The sequence below is a fragment of the Falco cherrug genome, chromosome 8 (genome assembly GCF_023634085.1).
Source record: "Falco cherrug isolate bFalChe1 chromosome 8, bFalChe1.pri, whole genome shotgun sequence".
Classification (NCBI taxonomy): domain Eukaryota; kingdom Metazoa; phylum Chordata; class Aves; order Falconiformes; family Falconidae; genus Falco; species Falco cherrug.
In genome coordinates, this window is record NC_073704.1 from 56,801,327 (window position 1) to 56,827,633 (window position 26,307).

At 44.7% G+C, this 26,307-nt stretch overlaps 1 protein-coding gene across 2 annotated transcripts; it reads left to right on the plus strand.

Moving 5' to 3' along the window:
- The first annotated feature begins 849 nt into the window (after positions 1-849).
- LOC102058830 (T-cell immunoglobulin and mucin domain-containing protein 4) lies at positions 850-14,339 on the plus strand. Of its 2 annotated transcripts, XM_055718238.1 has the most exons (9): positions 850-1,007; positions 5,001-5,345; positions 6,501-6,926; positions 7,893-7,982; positions 9,437-9,496; positions 11,170-11,225; positions 11,857-11,941; positions 12,586-12,616; positions 13,692-14,339. In XM_055718238.1, exons 1-9 carry the CDS (start codon positions 863-865, stop codon positions 13,762-13,764), a joined length of 1,311 nt encoding a protein of 436 aa, XP_055574213.1. In that variant the 5' UTR covers positions 850-862; the 3' UTR covers positions 13,765-14,339. The 2 variants fall into 2 exon arrangements, with proteins under 2 accessions (XP_055574213.1, XP_055574214.1); XM_055718239.1 differs by lacking the exon at positions 11,170-11,225 and having other exon boundaries at positions 6,501-6,935.
- The last annotated feature ends 11,968 nt before the right edge of the window (positions 14,340-26,307 follow it).

Consider the following 26,307-nt stretch of genomic DNA (forward strand, 5'->3'; position numbering starts at 1 on the left):
AGAAGGTAGAATCAGGGGAAGTGAGGGATGAAGAAAATGTGAGTGAAGACAAAGCCAGAGGTGGAGAGTAAGCCAAATGTGTAAAACTGTAAGCACAGAGCTTGTTCTTGCTGCTCAGTACCACAAAACAGCAACGGGCCTTAAGAATTCCAGTAAAGCAAAACAAATAGTATATTGGAATCTCTGATGGTTAGTGCCATGCTGAGTGTCTAGGAAGAGGGAAGGAGATAGAATGGGATAGGATAGGATAGTTCAGTTGGAAGGGACCTACAACAGTCATCTAGTCCAACTGCCTGACCACTGGGCTGACAAAAAGCCTGTTAAAAAAGCATGTTATTAAGGGCATTGTCCAAACACCTTTTAAACATTGACAGGCTTGGGGCATCAATCACCTCTTTAGGAAGCCTGTTCCAGTGTTTGACCACCCTTACAGTAAAGAAATGTTTCCTAATGTCCAGTCTAAACCTCCCCTCGTGCAGCTTTGAACCTTTCTCATGTGTCATATCGCTGGATCCCAGGGAGAAGAACTCAGCATCTCCCTCTCCACATCCCCTCCTCAGGAAGCTGGAGAGCAATGAGGTCACCCCTCAGCCTCCTTTTCTCCAACTAGACAAACCTAGAGTGCTCCGTCGCTCCTCATCGGCCGTGCCTTCCAGCCCTTCACCAGCTTTGTTACCCTCCTCTGGACACATTCAAGTACCTTCATGTCCTTCTCAAGTTGTGGGGCCCAGAACTGCACCCAGGACTCAGAGGGAGCCTGTGCCGATGCTGATTTCAGCAGAAGAATCTCCTTGTTTGACCGGCACTGTCCGGAAACGTAGAAGAGAAGTAGTTGCGGTACATAAAATCTGGGAATGGAGAAATGAGACTTCAGTGGGGCTCACTCAGCATCTCTGGGAAGTATACATTCTGGTTTTCTCTCCTTCTACTCACTGCCCTGGAGTTTCCGTCAGCTAAAATGTCCCATTTTGTGCTGTTTCACTGGATTATGGTACAGATCTTTATAGGTGAGTCTTCACCTGCTTTTTGTATTGCTTGCTCAGAAAACAAAATATTTTGTAAAATTAAAACCAGCGCCATTTGTTTTGTGAAAACAAATCAGTGGAAAAGGTCATAATCATATACAGAACTTCAAAAGTTTTATTAACTTACTGAGTTATTACGGATTGATTTATTTAAAAAACTTTTTTTAAAAAGTATGTGGTTTCCTCTGTGTATAGGCTTTGTTAGTTCCCCCATCCCCCCAAATTATCTAATTTCTTTACTACTGTTAAATGCATACTGCCGGCTTTGCTTTTTCCTCTCTCTCTCCACCATGTGACAGTGCTGACACAGCCCAAGCTGGGGAATTGAAATAGTGATGGAGTAATGAATGAGTATAATGATACAGAAAGGATTTTCTGAAACGCTGAGGGCTGCCTGCCACTGTGAACCGAGTAGGGGAAAGCGTGGCTGGAGGTTTGGGAGTAAACTCCCAAATGTGCACTTCACCTACCTAAAATCTGAACCCTTTTAAAAGAGATAGAAGTCAAAGAAGAGTAACTCGGGAGACAGGGTCTTGCAGGCATGGTTGGTACTGGCGACGTTTCTGCATGCACAATTAAGCATCAGCAAGGCAGTTTACAGATTGCCTGAGGCGGCTCAGGAATGTGGGTTCACCCCCTTTCACTGGGGCACGGGCTCCTGATGAGAGTTGTGCTTTTAAATCACTCAGGCATTTCAGGAAATTCTGTCTCAGATGACTCAATATTAATTGCGTGACCTCTTCCAGGATGAAATATTATGTGTAACATCTCTTCCAGCTGTGATGTTCTTAAATTGATCTGAAAAGCAGTGGAAAGGTTTGGTCAGCGGTGGGCTACACTGAGGGGCAAGAGGTGACTGATCCATAGCTCTTTGAGGCAAGGTAATACAACCTCCACAGAGTCTGCTGCCCCTGTGGAGCCTTGCTGGCACTTTGCTGCAGCCCAGGGAATATAATATTTTCTGTCTTTTGTAAGTTTTGGCAGAAAAAAGCAGGAGGGCTCTTTTCTTGCCAGATCTTCAGCCTTAAAATACATTGGAGGTACTCGCCTCCTATCGGTCTGATTTTCAAAAACTTTCTTAGATGCAGAGCTACTGAAGGATGAGGATGGGTTCTTGTTACCTTCTCTTTAACCTGGCTCAGTGCTGAGAATGGGTTATCTTGAGACTCAGGAAACCAGCAGAGTGGGCAGTTAGATGCTTCTTTTCTGTTTACCAGTCATTTTCTCTGCAATTTCATCAGTACAGAAGCTTCAAGAAGAAATACAAAAAAATAGGGTTGATAGGGAAAAGATGCCAAGTATCTTCTACAAAGAGGGAAAATTAATCCAGAAATAGATGAAGAAAAAAAAAATAATGCTTTTTCAACCAGCTGTCTTGCCTGGAGGATGTATGTCTTTGTCCATCCAACGACCAGTCTGTGGGAGAGAAGACCACTACAACAGCAGCTGTTGGAGTTAGTGCTTAATACCAGCTGTCACTGAGGGTTAGTTCAAGAGACGCTATGTATAAATATGTGTATATCAGTGTGATCTGAACAATTATGAGCACCTCTTTCTATTTTGGAACATGTATTAAACATCTGGAGTCCATTTCTCTCTCACTTAGATGAAGGATTTAGAGCAGCTTCGGTAGGATGACCCAGGCACAGCTGATGCTCAGGGTGCCTTGGGTCAGATCTGGATGCCTAGGAGGGTCACTGCTGTGGACAAGGGTAGGATTCTTCTCGCAGTAAGACCACAGTGTCACAATATAACGACCTCAGGAACCTCTTAATTTCAGAGATGTTAATTCAGTGCTCTTTACCACTTCTTTTGGAAAATGTGCCTGTGGAAGGGACTGCAACAGAGAAGGAATTAATTTAGTCCTTGCAGAGGTTCATAGTATTGAATCAAGGCTGTTGTGATATTGAAGCTTTCCATACCAACCTGCAGTGCAGGCAGATGTTAGCAACATTGGCTTCACATAAATTAAAACAGGATTTGAAACTGCAAATCCTGTAACTTTCTAGCACCAATACTGGTGGGAAACTGCACTGCAGACACTCTGGTGCCTTACGTCTTCCCTCTTCTTCTTATTTATTTATTTATTTATTTATTTATAAGTTCAGGGCTCTGCTTCTTTCAAAGAGAAAAGCAGGAAAAAATTCATTAGTTAAAGGGTGGCTTAATGAAGCTGCTTTTGTGCTGTGCAGGACTGGGATGAAATAAGAACAGAAGATGAGCCCGTTTCTCCTCAGGCAGCAGTGACTCCAGCAACAGTTCAAACTGGTCTTAGTTTTACGCACATCTTTGTTGGGGTGACTGGAAAATACACATTAACCACGCAGTGACCAACCCCCCACTCCCCTAGGGATACTTTCAAGGGCAACCAGATGAACTGTTTTGTTCTGTTGTCACAGGAAAAGGCTGCTTTCTGTTTGTTTTGCTGTAACAAGGCAAACGCACCTTCCCTTTCCGAGGATTAGAACAAGCAGCCATCTTGCAAAGCCTTATCCTGTATTCAGGAATTCATTTTTTTTGCACACCCTCCCTTCATTTCCCTGCAAAAGCTTCTGCCCTTCACACCATATTGCATACTTTTTTCAGCATTTGGAGCCGTGGCAACCTGAACAAGTTGGCTTATCTTGCCAACAGGATAAGCAATAACGAAGCTGAAATGTCATCCCAATAACAAGTCGTGAGGCAGCCTGCCACAGACTAAATCCTCACCTGGGGAATAGTCCATTAAAGACAAAACAAAAGAGACATGGACGCAGTTGGAAGCATCTGTTTGCTATCTGGGAGTTACGCCAAAAAGAAAAGGCATTCAAACAGCTGGCAAAATAGAAACGTCTGGCAAACCAGGGCCAAAGCTGGTGATGCTAGCAGCAACCGCTGTAAGCCGTCTTTGGGGTAAGCGAGCTGGCCATGAGACATCAGGTCTGTGGGATGATCCTCCTGCTGCAGCAGAGGACCAGATCTGGATGCTCCCCAGGTCCCACAGTTCCTGCTCCACCATGTGTAAATGATAACATGGGGGAAAAAGGCAACAAGGTAGGAGGACCGACACAGGCTAGGTGAATGTAAACCAGAAAAGATTTGTTCCTTTATGGGAACCTTTCTTGTATAGCGCCTTTCATGAAGAAGAAATCTGTTTTAGGGCAATCGTAAGAATTGCATAGACAGTTAGGAGGGAACAATATGTGGTGAAGATTCAGGTCAGATGCTAAGGTGGGTATTGCTGTAAACACTGAGTAAAGCTGGTCATTAAGAGTAAGAGCACGAGGGAAGCATGCATATGCTCTTTTTAACATTTAACATTTAACACCAGCAGTTAAAGCCTCTATGCTCACAGTGCTCTGCAAGGTAGGTGGGATAGCTGGCAGGGCTTGCTCAGAAACAGAAAAAACAGCGCATTCTCTGAGAACAGGTTCCCATACAGATCCCACTGCTCTGCCAGCTTAATTAGGCCCTAATTTTACACAAGAATAGCTATTTTGGGCCCTGCCATTGAGACTGTCAGTGAAAGGCGACTGTGACAGCATTTCCTTTTTGAAGATGTTGGTGGACTGAGAAACCCAGGTGTATTTCACACCAGGTTCCTGAACAACTTTCAAACAGTCTCTTAGGAGAGGAGATGGGATGGGAGCAGAGCTCCCAAATTCCATTTGCACACGTCGAGTCTGTGCTTAGGCTGCCAGCGACAGACCTCAGCTTCGCTCACCGCATGTTTGGTATGGGCGATGTATTTTGGGAGCAGCCCTCCAGCAGCTGCCTGTGGTGAGAGCATGGAGCCCTCCAGCAGTGAGCCCATGTCAGCAAGCTCCTGGCCATAGCCTGTGGTGTCCTGAGCCCACAGGCTCCAGGAGAAGGCTCGGGGGATCAGGAACTGTGGCCTGCCTGCAGGCAGGAGTGTTTCTTTCCCTGCTTTATTGCATTGCATAGTCATGCATCGGAGACTGCCAGCTCTCATCTTTCCTTGTCCTTCCTTGACAGCGCACGCAGCATCCGAGGCTGTTGTTAGAGGAGTAGTAGGGCAACCTGTTCAGCTGCCCTGCCTCTACCGGGTGGCACGCCATCAGGACATCTCCGACATGTGCTGGGGCAGAGGCCCGTGCCCAAATTCGAAGTGCAGTAACAAAATTTTGCACACCACTGGAAATCGGGTGACGTTCAGGAAATCTCAGAGGTACAATCTCCGGGGCTATATTTCCTATGGAGATGTGTCTCTCACGATCGGGAAGGTGAAGGCTGAAGATGCAGGTACATACTGCTGCCGCGTGGAGATCCCAGGCTGGTTCAATGACATCAAACAGAACATACGGCTGGAGGTGGTCAGAGGTGAGTCTGGGGACCTTCATGATACAGCTGTCAGGAAGAAACCTCTCACTGGGTAGGAGTTTAAAATTGGAGTTTATGTGTTTGGGTTTTTTTTTTTGTTTGTTTGTTCGTTTGTTTTGGCAAACCCCCCCACTTTTCCTAAATAATACAGTTTCTAAGTGAGGTCTGCAACCAGTTGCTAGATTGAACCACATTCAATGAGCAGTTTTGATGAGGAAATAGTAACTTTTACCCTTTTTTTTTTTTTGCCTTTCAAATGAAATATTTAGTTTCTCATTGTGTGGCTATATTTGATATTTAAAATATGATGGAATTATAAAAGGGATTTATCGTTTGAAGAGCCCTTGGAATGAAATTCAGTTTTGCCTTTGGGGTTCACCCCAACACAAAAAAGGCTTTAGTTGGTTCATGTCATAACGAGACCCATGTGTTTAGAAATTTTGTCTCAGAGTCTTGAAGGACTTTTCCCTTCCCATTATTTTGCTGAGCTGCAGGATAATGTGAGAGTCTTACAAAGTTGGGAAGAGGCTGAGAAGCATTGCGAAGCACAGAAAAAAAATGATGGTTCCCACCCTCCACAATGAAGACAGACAATCTTTTTCTGACTTTTATGGGGTGTTCAGGCATGCAGGTGGTGCTGATGTGCACAACACTCTTGTATGCTTGTGATATACAGGAGAATGGGGGAAAAATGCTGAAGTCCCATGTCCATCCCTGAGTCTGAGGGCAACAGAGCTCAAAAAAAAAAAAAAAAAGAAAGGATGGGTTGAGAAGATTAGCAAGAAGCTTGTAGCTGAAAATCGAGTGATTTTATTTTATTTTTACAAGTACGTTGAGAAGCAAAATCACAAAGTTTGCAAATTTTTGGTTCTACCATGCAAGGTTCTGGCCCTTCCTTTTCTGTAAGGGGGTTAAGGAGGGGGTGTCTGAAACTTACTGGGGGAAAAAAAAAGCACATCTGTAAATATGGCAACTGATCAGGCTGGGGCATGTTTTCTGCTAACTGAACAACCTTTTTAATAAGCAACTCTCCCACCTTATTCTCAGTATTTTAGCAGCTAGATAACCTTCAATCATTTCTGGTTGGTTTTCCTCAGGGCTCGGATCAGAATGCTCTGATCTGCCTTTTCTTTTGACTATGTTTTTTCCGTGCAGCCCCTCCAGTGATGACAACCACTACAAGAAAGGCTCCCGTTTCCCCCAAACATTTTCGAAAAACAGCTTCTGCTCCCCAAGCAACCTCTGATCATCAAACAACAGCAGAGACTGCTGTTCTCCTGACAACCACTGTCCCTGGACCAACAACTGCAGCCACCGATCATCAAGCCACAGCAGGGACTGCTGTCCTCCTGACAACCACTGTCCCTGAAGCAGCAACTGCAGCCACCAAGCCTCCAGCAGTAACTACACTGGAGACCATTGCTCCCCCAACATTTGCTGGAACAGCAAATGATGCTTTTCTAGCAAGTATAGTGACAACCAGTGCTCTCCCAGATTTTCCAACTGATTTCCAAGAAGCTGATATGAGGATTGAAGATGACAGCGTGTTCTGCTCAGCAGAGCCTGTCCCTCTTCCTGGAGGTACAAAGGGTAGCCAGCACGAATTCTTTCTTGTCTCTGTGTAGCAGAGATGGTCTGTGTTAGCCTGACCCTGCCATCATAGAGACTCTCCAGATACTTGTATTTGTATCTGGGAGGTTTTCTCCAAGATGCCTATAGGTATGTCTCAGTAGGTTTAAAGAAACACAGGTCAAATGTTGTAAATGCTGTCAAACTAGGGTGAACGGCCAGGTCAGCAGAGGATCGGGCTCGTATTCAGGGGTTTAACAGGCTGGAAAAATAATGTGACAGAAACCTCATGAAGTACAACAGAAATAAATGCAAAGTCTTGCACTTGGGATGCAGTAAGAAAGATTCATTCAAATATGCACTATTTTTTTTTCTTGATTTGGGAAAGACAATTGTAAATGGTCTGCTGAAAAGGTTAGTTTAGAGCATGTTGTGCTTGAGCAATAAAGTCAGTGGGAATTCAAAACATGCTTAAAATTGAGTACTTACATTGTCATCCCAAATGAAGGCTGTTGTTAATATTAATACTTACTTGATCAAAGTGACCTGTTCTCATCCTAACCATCCCTAGGTCACTACTTTATCTACATCAGTGACCTCTTTTCCACAGATTGATGTCTGCACACAAGGCTGGGGTTTTTATGTTTTTGGGGTCTTCTACCACTTGAAGTTCTTTCTGAACCTCTGAGAACAGCTTTTCTGTATCATCTTTCATCTTCCAGCCATAACAACACACCCCAGTTAAACTTGGCAACAATTAGCTACAACTACAGCTGAACTCTCAAAACGTCTAAACGCTGGACATGTTACTAAAGTACATAATTTGTCTGGGTAGGATGAGCTGCAGGCATGAAAACCAAGGTACAGATTTTCACCTCTTAGTTGCAGATGCAGAACTGTGTAAGCAATTTTGAATGCCAGATGAAGACCCTCCTAATCAGCGATCTTTATAAACGTTACTTTTTTACTTTGTTTTAGTGACCACTGAATTCCCAAGTACACTTTCAGCTGCAGAGGGAACTAAAAGTGCTCACACTTCTCTCATGGTGGAAGAAGTGCCAAGTGCAGGTGAGGAGGATAACGTTGCAAGGTCAGAAGTTGCATGTTCAAGAGAAATGAAGAAGTTGTCTTAAACAAAAGTATTGACTATTTTGAAGTGTATCAAACGTACCGATTCATTGCATCTGTAAGTAAGAGGTATCTGGAGTCCACACTGTTTGTTTGAAATCAGGATGTAACAACAGCTGAGAAAAACATGTTTTTAAGCATCCAAAGGAAGCAGATATTGAGTCACTCACTACTGTCTGGTATCTCAGGTCTGAGAAAAGTTAAGAACTGATCTTTGTCACCATTCAAGCTGAAATTTGTCATCACTGTGAGTTCATTGAGCTTTCCATTTTAAATCCTCCCTGAGTGTTGTGAGCTTTGAACCCCATTGAACGTATTCAGTCAGATGTGGCCGCAGGCTCAGCTCCTCAGAGCTCAACGTGTGTCCTTGGTCATGACAGAAAGCAGCAGGTAATTACCACAATCATCAGTCACCCCTTCAAGAGAAAAGGAACGGGTATACAAACCCACACCGTATCTGAGGGATGAACAAACTTACATGAAGTTTGCACTTTGTATCTCTCAGTCAAGTACAAAAGTAGAATGACACAAGTTACTCAGGTGTGATAGTCTGTCTGCTAGGTGCCCTCAAGTGAGGACTTAAAAAAAGGAAAGCTAAAATTCAAGGATGACATGTCATATGTGGCTGTTAAGAGAGTCCTTTTAGTTTCAACTGGTGTCAAGAATCCCTTCATTCTTGAAAACACAGTAGTTAGGGTTTTGTGGATCTCCTTTTGCTAGACGTAGAGACTTACTGCAGAAATGGAGTTTAGGAAACAGTTCCTTAATGCCCCTGGAGAGAGCTTACAGAAGAGACTAAACTGGTCTCTTGAGGATTTGTGAGGGTTTCTCACCCCTGCCTCAGGTGCCGTCTGTCCGATACAGTTCTGGACAATGCCTATATTCTGCCATTGCAAATGGGAAGTTTTGCAAAGGGTCTTACCTCTGGGATTCTGGGGACAACTTGAGTTGTGACTGTGGGCTAGAGAGAGCCACCACAAAAGCAATAACAGCAGAAAACGTACCGTGCTTATGTGAATCATGTACACACCCACCCATGCAAAAACCTGTGTCATGATGTTTCTGAGAACCAAACTGTCATAAATGTGTGAAAATGCTGCAACATAATCGAGCGCTGTCTAGTAAGAGCCATAAGCCAAGTTAAACTCTTGACTCAGTCTCCTTTTACTCTGTGAAATAATGCACTAAATGGACGAACTTCAGCCTTAATGATGTAAGAGAAGGCTAATTTGTTGCTGAACTCTGTACTGATGTTTGCACACCGGCTGGGAGATAAACCTGTGGTTGAGACCCTCCACCTCCAAGCCAGATAGGTTGGGTTGTTGTGGGGGGTTGGTTCCTGCTGACCAGGCTCTGATATAATTTCTATTCTGTCTCCACCTGCTTTGTCCCAGCAACAACCCCACCAGTGCCAGCCATGCTTCAGACCCCGAAGAGAACCTTTGCATCTACAGGTATGGAAATTAAGGAGCAATAGTTGCCCCCATCCGTCTGGCTGCAGCGTGCTGCCAGAAAGTTTGATTTCGACTCGTGGGGCACATCAGAGTGTAATATGCACTTGTTGTGTGTCTGGGGGTAGTTCTGCTGCCCTCTGAGAGAGGGCAAGAGGGGTGTCATAAAACAGGCAAATGGCAAAATGCAATGCTCATGTATCCCTGAGACTCTTAGCACTTGCTAACTAGCACTTTATTAGTGAGGTTTGGGGTTTTTTTAGCACTTATTAGAATGTAGCTGTAGTGCTTATTAGCCATAATCTCTTTTCTACTCCAGTGCAAATTTCTAGCCACAGTTGCATGCATATGAGCTTCCTGTGCCTTGTCCATGCCTTTGATAAAAATGCATTTTTTTTTAATTTGATAAAATTATTTGATACATGGAGACAAATCAACTCAGCTCTCATAGAGAGCTGATCAGATTTGAAAAAATTGGGAGAGATTAGGTTGTTCACTGAATAAGATAGTCTGAAAAGTTAAAAAATATAGAAAAGGAAACAACCAATTTTTTTTTCTAACAGGATTATTTGTGGCCATCTGATCATCCTCATGTGACATTCTGGGTGTCTCAGGCATATTAAGGTTTCCTTTGGCTGTGGTCTTGGGTGCTGCAAGTGTGTTACATATACATGCCTCGACAAATGACTCATCTGGTCCCTGGTACATTTTGCTCAGATGGAGACTCTGGTTGTTCTCCTGTCAAACCTTTGAAAGCACTACTCATCACAGCCTTTCTATACATTAAGGCATGACTTAAGGCATAGCAGCTTTCCTGTCATAGGGTGTAAGCTGAGGTTTTGGTTCACTAAGCTGAGTGACTCCTCTGTTTTTAAGATGCTGCTAAACATTCAGTGCTTCCTGTGACAGATCAAGTGCTCCAAATACTTAAATACCTCAGTACTTTGTAGCATGAAGTCATGATGAAACAAAGCCCAGTCTAGATTAACTTCTTGTGACTTTACATTCATTAGCAAAAATGAGAGTAGAATCATAGAATAACAGCAAAGTTTGCTACTAGAGTTCTTCAGCATTCATTTAGTTCATCCTTATTTCCAAAGCTTAGAAAACTATAACTGAATTATCCTTAATATCCCTAGATTAAAAAAAAAAAAAAGAAAAATCTTCATCATCATCTTCATAGAGTTTTGTTAAATCTATGGTAAGTTAGCTGAATGTAAAAATGTTTCCTGTGGTTTTTAGTACTAATGCAGCTTTCAAAAACTGCAATCACACTGAAGTCTGACCACAGTTAAACTGATGCAGCTCCTCCACTTAGGCTTGTACCTTGTTTACTACTGCTACTGCCTACAACATCTGGCCATGCTCACAGAAGTCAACATCTGTTCACAGCAGACAAGTTTCTATTGCCTGGCTTCATAGGCTGTCCCCAGGAAGCCTCCTCTTCCCTTGATGAGGACTGACATTTCCCAATGACTGCCTGATATACCATTTGTGGCTGAAATATTGTTCCCTTTTGGTTGCAAGGTGCTTTATTTCTCCTGCTCAGGGCCAGATTTTGCTCTCCTCATTCCCTGAGAGTTCATTAGTCCTTGACTAAAGCAGTGACAACCACAGTGGCCATCACTCCTTCAGGTGACTGTGCCAGTAATAATTGCAATCTCTTTTATTTTCAGGGATTTCAGGAAGTTCAGATAGCAAGGCTGAAAAACATGATGGTAACAGAGATAAGGTAAAACTTCCTTTAAGTTTCAAGTGTTTAACTAGAAGCCAGAAGGACAGCAGGACATGCTAGTGATTTTCAATGTATTCATACTAAAGGGACAGTGTTTGCAAACAGTAGCTTGAACTTCTGTTTAGTAGCTCAGGAACCATCTATTCATCTTTCCAGTGGTTAAAGCCGAAGCCTGTGAGCATCCCATCTGGCTTGGACATGTCAGAAAAACCTCATCGCCCTGACACCCCTGCAGGAGGCAGAGGAAGCATCCTCCGGGTGTGACTAGGCAAAAGGCAGCTTAGGAGGGCTGTTACGCTGCCCTGTCTCTGATTAAGAGAAGGATGAGGGTGACTAAGCTTCTCCTTTAGACACCTTATTAAGAAGTTCATGTTAAGTGGGATGAATCTAGGCTCAAATGCTTTAGAAGAAGATTTATTAAATACTTAACAGGTAATTCATGTTGTTTGTCACGATCAGCCTGATGTGTCTTTTCCATGCTTTGCACAGACAAGCTCAGAAAAGCATTGCAAACTCCAGCCCAGATGTTTCAGAGCTCTTAGCCATTAGGGCAACCCACTCTGGTGTGAGTAGGTCTGAAGTAAACATGCCTCTAAAGCCTCTTCAGTTTTTCTCTTCTCCCTTCCAGTTTGTCAGCTATGGCGTTCTCATTGCCTGTCTCATAGTGGTGTCCGTTCTTTTCATATTGATGCCCTCACTGTTGTTTTGGAAACGTAAGTATCCCTGAGCACATGATTTCTTAGTGTTTCTAATGCTGGCCTAGTGCAGAGGTGCTCCTGTATCTCTGGTTAATCTTCTGGTGTGTCTGCCACGGCCCCTGTGACAGCGCTGTTCATTGAGGGTGACACAGCACGGGAACAGGCTGTGGAGTCTCCTCCTGCGGGGACATTCCAACCCCCCCTGGACACGACCCTGTGCAACCTGCTCGAGGTGACCCTGCTTTAGCGGGGGGTTGGACTAGGTGCTCTCCAGAGGTCCCTTCCCACCCCGACCAGTCTGTGACTCCGTGATTTTGTGGGGGCTGCTGTCCTTACTCCAGGACTGCATCATGCCGAGGGGACTAGGGAGCATGAGCTGGGGGGGGAGCCTGTGCAAAGAACTGGTTCACTCCCTTGTTGCAGGTCTGGCTCATCTTGTTGGTTCTTGCTTTATAGTAGAGTGGTCCCGTAGTAAAGTCTCCTGGAATCGCTCCTGACAGGCATTGGTGTAACTTCAATCAGAATGGGATCCTTTCTTCCCTGCTTAGCCCACTGAAATTTTGCAGCTTGCTGTCTTTGCTTATGAACTCATTTGACAGATTCATTAGAATTATAGATTTCTTTTTGCCACTGTGACATTAATATTATTTTGTTTCTAGGTAAACACACCAAGAAGTTTATAATAAAAAGGTAATCCATTCTGTAATTTCCTATTAAAAGTTCCAATGTAATTTTTCTTAGAGGCAGGAAGGTATGGGCCATGGATTGTAATGGGTGTAGTACTGGCTTGTGGTGCTGCCTACCAAAACTGTATTATGAGAAAGCTTCAGATAACTTCACCCCAGAAAATCAAACAGTTCCTGGATACTGCTTCTATGTAGCAATCAACAGACATCCAGAGCACCAGAGAACTTGAGGAACCGGTGCTTACTGATATGTAGTGACCCCAGCTCAAGGAAGTTCCTAATCTGCTTTATTCTTTGATCAAAAACCAGGACATAACTATGATGGGATTATTTTAAAGAAATGAAGAGATAAATGATTATGATGATCAACCAGCAAAATGATTGCTCAGAAATGGATCAGGGATTTATGGACCCCCAAGGAGTAGCAATTCATGCCAATGCATGAAGAATGGGTCCCCTGAAGGGTACACTGCAGCAGTGTGGCAGACCAAGCTTTCCACCACCAGATCAATCTTGCAGCTCTCACGGGGCCACTGCACCCTCGCACACACTCCTTGGGTCACACTGAAGTCTCTGAGGCGATCACTGAGGTGATTCTTTTGAGGCAGATATGAAATATGGAAGTATGGTGAGTCACCCTGCACGAGGGTGATGTTCATGTGTTCTGGCTTATCTTGAATAAAATATTTCTCTAGACAAAACCACGGGGCAGTTCAGTGAAGTATCTCTTTGCCAAAGATCAATAATTTTTCAGTGGTAGATGGTCCCTCACTGCATACCATGCCTAGGAGATAAGGACTGGGGCCCAAGGAGAGACTTTTTTCTGAATCCCCTGGTGGTTACCCTACAGCTGTCATTATAAGATCTGGACAGCCCTTTCCTATCCATCAGAAGGATGTAAGTAAGGTAAATACTTCTCTGATGTAAAAAGTAGGCATTGCACCATTGAAGTTAGTGGACTCAGTAGCTACTGGTCCCCATTTTGATGGGGATTTGCTGGTGTTACAAATAAGAAAGGCTGCTCTGAAGCAGCAATGTGCTTTTGCCCCATCCATAGTGATCTATGCTTCTCACTACAGCTTTGGACCACCAGAAAACCCTGAAAAAGTTTTCAGTGGCGCTGAAGGAGAAAACAGCATTTTTTCCCTGTGAAGAGCTCCTACATCTGTGGATGCCACGGAAAATAAAAAGGGCCTGTCTCGTGCTGCATTGAGAGGTGCTTACGAGCCCTAAAAATATCAATGGATGTAAACCAAAGGCCAAAGCTTCAACTGTGAAAATTTTAAATCTTTGTGCAAATTTTGTCATGTCACCTTTAAAATCACTGCATCAAGAAGCTACTTTAAGAAGGTCCTTTACGCATTATTCATAGGTGTTTCTGGCATCTGCCTTCTTACTAATAATACTACGTTACAGAACTGAATTTGTTTTTCTCCATTTTTACTAATGCTTTTCCCTGAATACGAGTTATACTGTGAGGAACAGAAGAGAGAAGAAATAACATGGAATGCTGCCTAACTTCAAATTGCTAAAGAAAAAGAAAAAAAAAAATCAGCAGATGCAGTTCTTACTGCTTTTATATAATCAAGAGAAAAATTAAACTATGAAAATGCTATGAGTATAAATCAAAAATGTAGACTACTTAAGGGGTACCAATGCTGCCTGTGATTCAGCGTGTTTGAATGACCCTTGGAGACCATGTTAATAAACTTTGTAATTTATCGCTAGCAGTTGCATTTTTTATGCCACATCCTAAGGCATTTGAACAGGAGTTATTCCTCAGGTATTGAAATGCCTGGTGTGCTGTCTCAGCCCTCCAAAGAAGTACTGCAGCACTTCCAGACGTGGGGAAAAGCCCGCAAGTCCAGCCTGCAGGGAAATGTTTCTTTCCTGACCCTACAAACCCTCGTCCCACTCATTTGTAAAACCACGTCTCCCCATCAACGTGCGTAGGGGATCCCCCATCGTTCCTTTGGAGTTGCCTGTTGGTCCTCACGACAACGACCTGCAAAGATCAGCAGCTCTGGTGGCGGAGCCTGCTTGGCGATGCAGACTGGCACCATGCAGCCCCAGGGCGCTTCATCTCAGCCCCAGCACCCGGTCACAGGTTAGCCTAGTGCTGCCTGGCTGGGTTTTGTATGGGTGACATTGGGGTGCCTGGTCCCACCGGTGCTGCCCATTTACCTTGCAGAGAAGGTGGAGGTGAGAAGCACAATGCTGAGCACAGCCACATCTTGGGAACTTGCCCATCCCTTCAGGTGCCCATGGGAGATGGGTGAAGCTACCTCAGTGTTCCTGAGCAGCCTAGGCAAAAATCCTGTGATCTCCATGGAAAGGCTCTGGAAACAAGAAAAACAGCAAAGCAGGAGAGATGAGTGTGTCATTCACCTTCTGCTGCTTCTAGTGGGACAGAAGGGCTGTAGGGGAGAACACTGCTGCTGCTGGGGACAGGATTTGTCCCAAATCCTTTTCTGCAGCAACAAGCTGCCCCCACACTCCTACCCCACCCTCAGGGACAGTGGCAGGACCTGCCATCCCTGTTCCAAGGATGTCAGTGTCACAGAGCTGGCAAGCAGGCTGCTTAGCTGCTCAGATGTATCCTGTGTTGTGCTTAGAACTGATGCTGAGGATGGGGATGGTTTGGACACTGGGCTGCACGGGCACATGTGTGGTTAGCACAGGGGGGCAGCCCCGCTCCGTGCTGTGGCCCCTGGCTTGGGCTGGGGTATCTGAACAGGAGGTAGGGCTTCTGGCAGCACAGAGCAGTCCAGGGAAGTCCAAAATCTTCCCTGTTATCCTCAAACCCTGTAAATGCTGCCATAATGATTGCTCTGCAGCGCTAACTCTGTGTTCTACTCAGCTGGGAAAACTGGAACCTTTGAGTGGCTGCGGGTCAGACTGGCCATGCATGGCAGAGTGAAGCCCATCATTTCACCGCGCTAATTGCACCCTTTCTGAGGGGCCTTTTGCTTGTCTTTCAGCCGGATTGAGATTTAGGCTTTGAAAGCCAGACTAAGCTGGTGATCAGCCTGGGGGCATTGGTGAAGTGGGACTGAACACAGAGGCTGGGGGATCATCTATGGGATACCCTGCAGAGCTTTTGTGCAGCTCATTGGGGTCCTCGCCAGCTCTGCTGCAGCCTCTGTGGGAATAGCAAGGGAAAAGGTTCAAATCCACGATGCTGTTTGTTATCTCCATTGCCTGGGGTCACCGGTCCCTGCTATGGCAACTCTGGGCAATGACAACTGGAAGGAAGAGCATGCTGTGGGAAAGGCATTTGATCAGAAGAAATCTGATCAAATTTCTGTGTGGCAGCTCTGGGCTTCCCCGCTGGTCACGGTCAGGGCTGCAGTGAGACTTTTTGATTGCACAGCATCTTCCCACAGGCCGTGGGCTAGGGGGAGGCAGGGGAGGTTCCTCTTTGTGGTCCTTCTCAGTCTCAGCCGGGTTCAGCAGCCTGGTCTGGCTGTGCTGTGGGAGGCTGAAGAGCCCCCAGACATCGGATGTGGCTTGCAGGCTCCCCACCGGGGGGCTTGGCTGAGACCTGTGTCTGCCCCATGCTGGTTAATGTGGCTGCCACTGCCCCGACAAGCATGTGCTGAGCCCAGGAGCCTGGCACCTGACACGCTTCTAGACATGGAATCAGCACAAATCTTTAAGGAATAAAGGGAAAAAAAACAAAACAGTTTTGATGTACTCCTTTAAAAAAAACCACAAAGCTTCCCCCCTGGAAACCCCCCCAAACAGTTTTTATGTACTCCTTTAAAAAAACCAACAAACTTCCCCCTCCCCAGTAAACCTGCTAATTAAGCCAGCAATACCTTCATTGCAACTTCCAATTAGCAGGGCTGGGCCAATCCTTTTGCTCTTATTAATTAGCTCTGCACTAATGACTTCTTTAGAGCAGGGCTGGCTCTTGCTGGAGAAGGTTCTAGCACATTTGCTGTGGCACTGGCTGGACTTGAAGGTTCTGCTTTGGGGAGCTGCACAAGGGCAGAAGAAATGGGAACCAACAAAGTGAGTTTGATCTGATCAGCCGTGTGGAAATGCAGCCCAAGAATGTTGTAGGGAAGCTCTAAGTGTAACCTATGCTGCTGAGCGTTTTTATTTATCTTTTGGCTCACCCCAATCACTGAGGGTGAGGTTTGGGTTTAGAGTGGCAATTGGAAGCAAGGAATCTGGGAGGGCTATATATAAATGAAAATACACTGAAGTAATTTCTGCAAAGCTGACCCTGGCTGTCAGCGTGTTCAGTGAAATGTTAAAGGGAGCGCTTTAAAATGTAGCTGGGGCTGGGAGGTGGGGGGAGGGAAGAAATGCTGTTTTCCAAAAGCAACAGAAGCCCCAGAATGCAGTTTCTGGATCTAGTGGAGAAAAACAGGATGAATGCAGCAGGTTTTTAGAAAGAAAAGATTCATAGAATTATAGAATCATTTAGGTTGGAGAAGACCTTTAAGATCAAGTCGAACTGTTAACCCAGCACTGCCAAGTCCACACTAAACCACGTCCCTGAGCACTGCATTTACACATCTTATTAAACATCTCCAGGGATGGCAGTTCCACCACCTCCCTGGGCAGCCTGTTCTAATGCTCAGTATGTCATTGGCACCTGGAATTATCAGTCCTTATTTTTAAAACTTTTTCCTTGGAAGGCAAAGAAGTGCACTTGAGTGAAGATAAAGCACTACAGCCAAGAAAACCCTCTGGTAAGCAGCTTAAGACGATACGCAGGGTGTAAGCGGCAAAGCCCTACAGGGGCCAGTGCTTCAGACTGGGAAATCATTGACAGAACGCAGCCTGGACCTGGCAGTGCTGTGAGGCTCGTGCTGTTACGTTGTGGGGTGAGGGTGTCCTCGAGGGCTGCTTTGCTACAACTTGTTGCTGCCCATGGAACCGGCTGAAGCAGGTCTCCCTGCAAGGTCTGCCCATGCACACCTTCTCCCTGGCCTCCCCTACCTCCCAGGGAGCTGCCAACGAGCAAAGCTGTTTGTTATGAAACTGCAGCGTGTTTCCCCAAAGCTCCGGTCTCCCCTGATCTTGCCTCCCACCTCTCAAACTGCCAAGTGCTAAACCCTGAAATCCTCCAGGTTTAACGCCTCTCGCCAGTGCTCTGAGCTGCTGGAGTTATTGCGGCATTTATGGGCTTGCACCGGGAGCCTGTGGCTAGGGCAAAGCAGGTTTTAATTTGTTCAGAGTCCATGTCAAGTCTAAATGCTGTTATATCTGGGAAGTCTGGCTCCGCTCCATGGAGCGAGGTGGTTAATTAATGAAGGATTTAGCTTTTTGGTCCAAGTAATAATTTTTCACTGGACCCCAGCACTTTCTGGACAATTGTCTGTATCAAAATGACCGATTAAATTGGGTAAAGGAGGTCTGACATGAAGAGATAATGACTGAACTACCTGATTAGTATGAAGGAGGTGCAGAAAAGCAATTAAAAAGGGAGATCTGAATATTTTGAGACATGGGGTTGACTAATGAGAAAACAGGAGAAAATACTGGGGGGGGAAAAAAAAAAAAGCAAGGGCTGAGTTAGGAATACAAATCCTTTAAAGAGAAACCAGAGGAATGAATTAAATATAATTTTGAGATTAATAAGAGACCTCTCTTAATAGACTTTATTGGAGCTGACTGCTCTGATGGTCCCTTTCCCTCTCAGCAGCACATTTCATTATGTTTCCAGGTTTGTTTCTTAGCCTTAATGTGCTTTTCTAGGCATTTTTTAAGGTTAATGTAAATAAATCTCTGGGTTCCAAAGGTGGAATCTAATTGGAGCTTAAGAAAGAGCAAGCAGAAAGGAAGAACGTGGCTGAGTACATAGGAAATTAGAAATAAGAATAAATAGCATCATGGGACTTGGGGAAAGAACAGAGATAACCACACAGTGTGAGATGAATGCATGAAAAAGTGGAAAATTTTAGCCTGGTAGAAATCGGAAATGGGACGTGTTGCTGCAGATGTGACAGCAGATGGCAAAATTGAGCTACAGAGACAGAGCAGAGAAACAGCTGGAGAGACTAAAGAGGCTGTAAAGGCGATGCAGATTTGCTGCCACCAAGCAGAATAAATGTAGCCTCCTCCAGTCGGGGTGGAGGTCCAGGCTGGAGCTCAGCTCATGCCTGGCTCCAAGGCACACTCTCGGCATGCTTGGCCTGGGCTCCAGCTTCTGTCTCCCCTAGAAGCACTGTTCCCTGCAAATTTCAGTAACACCCTGGTTTTCTAGTGCTTCTGAGGCCATGGTGGCCAAGCACTTCTTGGTTTCCTCTTCCCACTGATGTCTAACCCTGGCTGGATGCAGTGGGGCTTTGGTTTCACTTCCTGATTTAAAACATAAACCCCAAACCTGAGTACCTCCTGCGATCACACCATGGCAGCAGCGATGTGGTAAGGGAAGCATCGACCTCTAACCATCCCATAGCTCATCCCAGCATCCACTCCCTCCTGCCCTCAAGCTCATGAGCAAATGTGGTGGTCTTGACAAGGAGTCCTCCGAATGCTCGCTTTGGGGAGTGCTCAGAACTAAAAGAAACGCAGAGATTTGAGTGGGGGTCCCTACAGAGAGCCCTTTGGTAGGAAGGCTCATCTCCTTACCCCGTGGTAACCTCGGTTTGAGAGCTCCCAGTGGTTTGAAGCTGAGATAGGAGGCCACAAGGACAGTGGGAAGATGGATGCAAACTGGACTGTGCAAAAACTGTCGGAAGGATTGGGGAGTAGCGTGTTGGGAAATGGTCTTTGGTATAAGCTCATTGACTTTCTTTAGTCTATCAAGCATGGAGCCTTCTCCAAGGGGAAGGGAAATCTACCACTTCCAAAAATGTTTGGGTTTGGTTTTGGTTTTGTATTTTTTTTTTTTTTAAAAAAAAAAGGAAAGAAGCTGTGTGTGCTCTTGTTACTTCAAAATGTAATCTCTAGAAAATAGGAGAGGGTTGTGGGTGTAGGTTTTTTTTGTTTTGGTTTGTTGTTTTTTTTAATACCTGGGAAAAGAACCATAGGGTAGGTAATCCAAACCAGGGAATAAGTTCTGTCTACAGTTATGTTTTCTAAAACAAAAAATACTAAAGCCTGGCTCTCCTCTCTCATGTACTGGTGTATGCTCTGTAGTTCTGCTGATGTTAGTGAGCCTTGAATCCTTGAAGGTAACCCCTTTTCATGCTTAAATGTACATCTAATGAAGATTCATGGCTTCACAGTTGCTCTCAGGCACCAGAGCTGGTGTCATTCTTAACTAAGCCTTCCAGTAGTTAATAAACATCATACAATCATCTGCATATTTAATGCAGGGCAGAGAATTTTATGGAGAAATCTATAGCTTTTAATCCAGTGATGAATCATTTATGGGATTTTGGATTATTCACTTTGCACTGAATTAAGTTGTCTCTCGTTTCTCTCTTTCACCAAGTGAGACCCCCTCTGACATGGTCTGCATTGCAGACCAGGCTGCACAGTGATGTATGTTGCTGGGATGAATTATTTATCAGACGTTTTAGATCACTTGCCCAGCAGTGAACTAAGCCCGTTAATTTTAAATCTGTTCGTATCCATTCCTAAGTACACAAAAAGGATTTTATGTACATGAAATCTCTCCTCCTTCTTCCCTCTCCCTGCAGCGCACTCGTGAATTATCCATGAAGTTTGGGTTGGGTTAGTTTTGGGTGAAAATTTTCCCTTAGGGGATGCAGTGACGGCATCCTGGTGTGAGGGACTGTCTGTCGGAGCCCTTTTTGGAACTGGTGTGCAGAAGGTGTATGCGTGAGCCCTTCAGCTCTCAGCTGTGTCCTACTTTAAAAACTGTGGAACTGGAATGACTGTGATTTCTTAGCTTGTAACGCATGTGGTATGATCCTCCTAAGCCCAAGGGAGCTGCGCAGAGAACTTATCAATGGACCTAGCATGGTGAACAGGGGAACTCCCATAGGCTGTACGATCACGCAGTGATTTTTTTAATTTATTTTTATTTTCATTTCAACCTGTTAACCTCAGCCCATGCTGAGGCAGAGCTCTTTCCCAGGGCTTTCCTGTAAGCTCTGCTTCAAGGACAAGGGAAAATCAGTCTCTCAATGGGGTGGTGAGTCTATGCTGCTTTTGAATTCTGCTTGGTGTTTTATGCCCTTGGTCCATTACCTAATGGAGAATATGATGAGGTAATTATGGAAATACACAAATTGCAACCTCATGAATACCAAAGAAATTCATGATGATCCATGCTAAAAGAATGCATAAAAATGCAAATCATTTGTAAATGGGGAGCAGTAAATCTTGTTAATATTAATAACTTAGAGCATTTAATTGCATCAGGTCTGGATGAATTCTAACCAAAGCCCTCTGAAGAGAGGTTTTAAAGACTTTGTCCTGTGAACTGTGTACCGTGAGGTCAAGGGGAGCTCTAACTTGGATCCACTTGGTGTGTTACTGCCGTTGGCTCCCTCCACAGTCAAAGGAGGGAGGATGGGACTAGTCCAGAAGGTCACCCAAGGGAAGGTGGGGGATGCTTTTTTTGTGGCAGAACTTCAGAACTCAGTTAAGCATTGCTAACTACGTGCACGACCCTGGTCCCATATCATAGGGACTAGCAGTACAAGAGTTTGTGTGTGCTGTGTGGCTTTGACAGTATGATTAGGTTCAATACACCCACGACATTTTCCCCAACAGTGCTATAAGACCTCACTGCCTTGTCAGACCTGCAGGCTCCATCCTAGCTGGAGCAGTGCTGGGCAGCATGGCTGTCTCTGAAGTTAGAGTGTCTCTGGGGTGTGATCAGGCCTCTGTCTTCTCTAGGACAGGAAGGCTGTGTCATTCTAGCTTTTTACAAGTCATTTTTTCTCAGTTGTGTTTAACAGTTGAGAGTATGCGGTAGGCTACCAAGTAAAGAGCTCTAGTAAAGGGCGTCACGTTGTCTCTGTGGAAAGCTTGTTTATCAGCTGTGGGCAATGGTGTCATCAGCCTGCTGAGTTATGCCGGTTTTCTCAGCCTACCAGCGCTTCTGACAAGCTTGTTCCGTGCTGGGACACCAGTGTTAATGGTCATTCTCTGGACACCATCAGCATCATTGATCTGAGCATCTCTACAGGCTCTGTGGTGGCTGTATTACAGTGCAGAGGAGATGGTAGAGAGCTGGAGCCTGCAGAGGACGTGGAACTTGCAGAAGGCCATTAAACAAACAAATTGGCCATAAAACTGGAATGAGAACCCAATGGCCATGAATTTCAGTGATGCTTCTGACCAACCCAATCCCTTCTTCTGTCTCTAGGTTGCTTAGTTTACAAAGCTGGAGAACGTGTCCATCCTTCCTGAGGGCTTTACTAGTACCATAACTGCACGGGTGGGGAACATGAGGACCACAGCAGAGTGAGCCCTTGGGGGTGTATGTAGGTGATGACTAAGTGCCTCTGCTTCTCCTGGGAAAGCTCTGCTTTGCTCTGCTGTGGTTGCTTCCTTCAGACAGACCTTGTGGGGAACAAAACCCCTCCAGTGCTGGACAGGAACAGAGCAGGTTTATTAAGCTTGTGGGGAGATGCCCAATGTGGATGTATGGATTATGAAGCCCAGGGGAGGTCCTGTGACAACAGTTTCACCGGAATGGTTGAAACCAATTTTAATATTGGAAGCAAGATGGTGGGAAGATACAGGCCATCTTCTCCGCAGCATAAGCACTGCTTGACCGGTTCTTCTGTGGGCTATGACAGGGTGGATTTGTCTTCATGCTTCCCTCTGGGTTTTGTCACGTCACATTGCATCTTGTCTGGGTTTGTGGAAGGTGCTCCCAGCAATATCCTGGGGAGGAAAGGGAGAAGACTTTTCATCTGTTTTTGAGTTTTGGCCTTTTTTGTGCTGCTGCTGGGATACCTCTGGCCAGGTGTGTGGGGTTTCCATTAGGAGTCTGCTGGGTTGAGATTCCCCCTAGATAGCCGCTTACTGAAGCTTTCCCCAGCCATTAACAAACTGTTTCTTTTCCTTTAAACTTTGCCAGGCTCATCGGTGGCTGGCCGTTTGGTAGGGTTCATTTTTATCAGCTTGTTCTTCCCTCTTTAGTTCATTCATTTCCTGTCTACAGCTGAATTATTCTACAGAAGAAATTAATTTTATAATACCAAGATACTGGATGGCACTTTCAGACATGATCCCTGCAGCTTCATAAAACCTGATGAAGGAGAGAGGAATATTCCTAGAGAAAACGAGAAAAGGTCATGATTTATTGCTTCTAAACAGTTCCCTGGATCTTATTATCTTTGCTGTGTAGAAGCCTGGAGATCTAGACTGGGCTTTATAATTCACATAGAAATTAATTGTATCACATGTCTCCTGTAAAGCCACATTTTTGAATGATACGGCAAATCCTATTAAACAGGTACTCATTAAACTACAACACCTTATAAATTCTTCCTGAGTTTTGTTGACAGTACACATCAAACACAAACCATTAAGCGCTTTTCATTTTCCTGGTAATGTGCGATCATAATGCATTACATGACAAAATAATGTGTTTACATGACAGATTTAATGCTTGATCTGCTGTATGAAATGCTTCTGAGAACTAGAAGAGGAAAATGTAACATTATACTTCCAAGTGTCTATTAATTCTTAACTAATAATAAATTACAGCGCGATGCTGATAGAAATGGATGAGAGAGGCACATGCACATGGAAGGAATTCATGAGGATCAGTGACACGGCAATGAATACTAAATGCAGACATCATAACTGGAGCTAAAATGAAGCATTTCTGTGTTGGCCAGAGAACTCCTAGAGCCTGTGGACTTGCTGCTAGTCCATGGGTGTGTTTCTTCTTTTGTGTCCTGACAGCCCACGCTGGCTTGCAGCGAAGGTCACGTTAGGCTTACTGTCCCATGTTCCTCCCTTCAAAAGGGTGCCAGCAAGGAGTCCTAGCTTGCCCTGTCCTGGGAACTGGCTGGGTATGTGGCCAGCACTGAAAGTAGACACCAGCTCTGGGGAGATGAGACTGTCCTACGTGCCCTGTCAGACCTTCCTGCCAGCCCTTGGTGTTATCCTGGGGCTGACAGGGTTACCCACTTGTCCAACTTAAACCTTGTGAGCAGCAAGGCTTGCTATAGCGAGTCATTTTTCTTTATAAATTGTCAGCCTGTGCCTAGCCTGACAGCCGAGGGAGCACCATGGGATGGCTCTGTGGACCTTACAGCTCCATAGTAAGCCTATGCATGAATGTTGTGCAGGGATGGTGGGTCCATTGAGGGACAAGGGCAATCGCCAATCCCCCTGGGGCTGGGACAGCCAAACAAAATCAGCTCTTGCATGAAAACTGTTTCCCACCAGCAAAATGAAAAGAGAGAGAAAAAAAAAAAAGTAACCAAGTTTCTGTTTTTTCCAGGCAAAAGGCCCTTTTTCCCCCCATCCTCGGCTCCTCTAGCTGGGAACTGGTCCATCCCTGCACCTCCTGTGCTGATCCATGCCACCTGTGCGCAGCACTGGGCACAAGGCTTCCCACCCTCATCCTGCATGTCCCAGCCACTCCATGGGAACTTCCCAAGGGAAGGTTTGCTCCCATGTGAATGAGCTGTTGTGTTTGTGCTTTAGTTTGGGCAGTGCTTCCTACTTGTCTTCAAAGCACAGGGCAGATGAATTTAGTCTCAAGGCATTCTGTGCCAAATTTAATTTTTTTCTTTTGAAAACTTCTAAGGAAATTGTTTTCATTTTTGTTGTTTGTATGTTTCCATCAAAAAGGGTTGCTAGTTTTGAAGACTTCGTGAAGGATTGTTCTTCAACAGGTCTCACTTCTCCACAGTGCTACTAGCCCACCACCAACCTTTCCCTCCATGCAACCCTACTGTAATCCATGACTTAATTGACTTCCAGCCCCAGCAGATAACTGCCAGGGCCTTGAACTTGGAATTTCAAGAGTGACATTCAGCCACTTCACAAGTTTAGAGTATGAGGGCAGCTGTGTCTATTAATCTTTAAAAAGAACCCAAATCTCCAGGTTTTATTGCAAGTGGGAGCTAAGAAGGAATTGGTATGTGGGAAAACAATGCTGTAATAATGATATACAATCAAAGGGAGGGCAATAAACCTGTTAGTTCTCTGTATTTACTGGGGGAGTTTGCTGGGGAGCAGGAGCTGAGGCTTGTTTTAACTACAGACTGCTTTCTCCTTTCAGTTTTTATGGCTTTCTCAATCACTTTGCTCATCTGCTGCTGGAGGCTTTATTTGCTGTTGAGGGCTGTTAACCAGTTGGGAAGTCAGACCAGCAGAGTCATGTAAAACAGCTTTGGCAGGTTAGAGCCGTGGTGCCGAAGGAGTGAGGAAGATGGGAGAGCTTCTGCCCCTCCTGTTGGAAAGGGAAACATCCTGAGGAGGGGACAAATTGCAGTAGAAGAGTGAGACACATAGATATCTGTTTTACTGCAATCCCCCCCCGCCCCCTCCCCCGCCCCAAGAGGGGAGATATATATATATAAGTATGTAGGTGTGTATGTGCACACACCTATATCTGTCCCTGCTTCTTGGCATCTGCTAGTGCTGATGGGCCAATAAGTTCCTCTTGCTTATTCTGTTCCCTCTTTTTCAGAGAAATTTCTGAAGTATCCTTCAATGGAGAAAGGAATAACAAATGCTGATTTGCAACAGGAGAGGTGCTCAGACTGCCTTGCCCCAACACGGTAGTGTAAGCAGCATCTTTTAGTGAAGAAATGACCAGTTAAACTGCAAGAAATCTTGGAGATACATTAAAGGCTACTTCCAAAGTGACTCTGCAGTACCTTTCCTTATCTGGAAGCAAACAGTAATAGAAAAGGAAAAAAATACTTGATTTTAATGTTGCAATTTTCCTTTGAGCAGTCTTCAGAGTTGTGTCTCTGCAAGGCTGGATGCAGGGAGTAGTGCTATGGCTGCAGCTTTTATTTTCTTTTTTCCTAGCAAAAGAGTTTCTAGGAGCAGAGCATCAAATGCATGTAGATTTCCCTGTGTGTCTGTGGGTGCTTTGAATAATGTCAGACTTTGCTGAGAATTCAGATTTTCTTGTTTATAAGCCGTGTCTGGCAGTGTGATCTTATTTCATGGCATTCTGCCCCCAAGACAGTATTTCTAACCTCTAGGGCTCTGTGTATGATGTTACTGCAAAATTCAAGAAGAGAGTGCTATTAGTCTGAGTTTTTAAAGGGAAATTCATTATGGAAAGCTGGAGTGTAGGATACAAGTATTATGATCCATGGTGAACCTGAATTTTTGGTTTTGGATTGGAAATTTATTCTATACAGGATTTTTTTGCAGAGGCAACAGTGATCCTGGATGTGCTTTGTTCTGCTTCCTTAGCCATTATTTACTCTTTTCTGAGAGAATTAAAAATTAATCTGGAATGTCACATCTGGAAGGTCATGCAATTTATATATATATAAAGCATATAGTTTTTGAAGTAAAAAAAACCAAACCAAACCCAAAATGAAAAACCAAAAAAACCCACCCCAAACCACCAAACCCAAAAAACGAAACCCAAATCCTTCCCCAATATCCAGCTTTCAGGTCTGTCTTGCAAATTGCTAGCATAATTCAGTTGACCTAAGTGCACTTCCAACAGTTTCTTCAACTTTACAATTTTTAAAAGGTTTTTAATTTGCTTTAGCTTATTGCACGTCAGTAGAATTGTGGATTCTCTTTAAACCCTGTATTTCTCACCAGCTGTTTGGAGGTCTTAATTACTGGAGTACAGCAACATCTAGTTTTCAA

Coding starts and splice junctions, on each gene's coding strand:
- LOC102058830 (XM_055718238.1), top strand. CDS start 863: ATGAGACTTCAGTGGGGCTCACTCAGCATCTCTGGGAAGTATACATTC. Junction 1,008..5,000: donor TATGGTACAGATCTTTATAG/GTGAGTCTTCAC, acceptor CTTCCTTGACAG/CGCACGCAGCATCCGAGGCT. Junction 9,497..11,169: donor GAGAACCTTTGCATCTACAG/GTATGGAAATTA, acceptor TTTTATTTTCAG/GGATTTCAGGAAGTTCAGAT.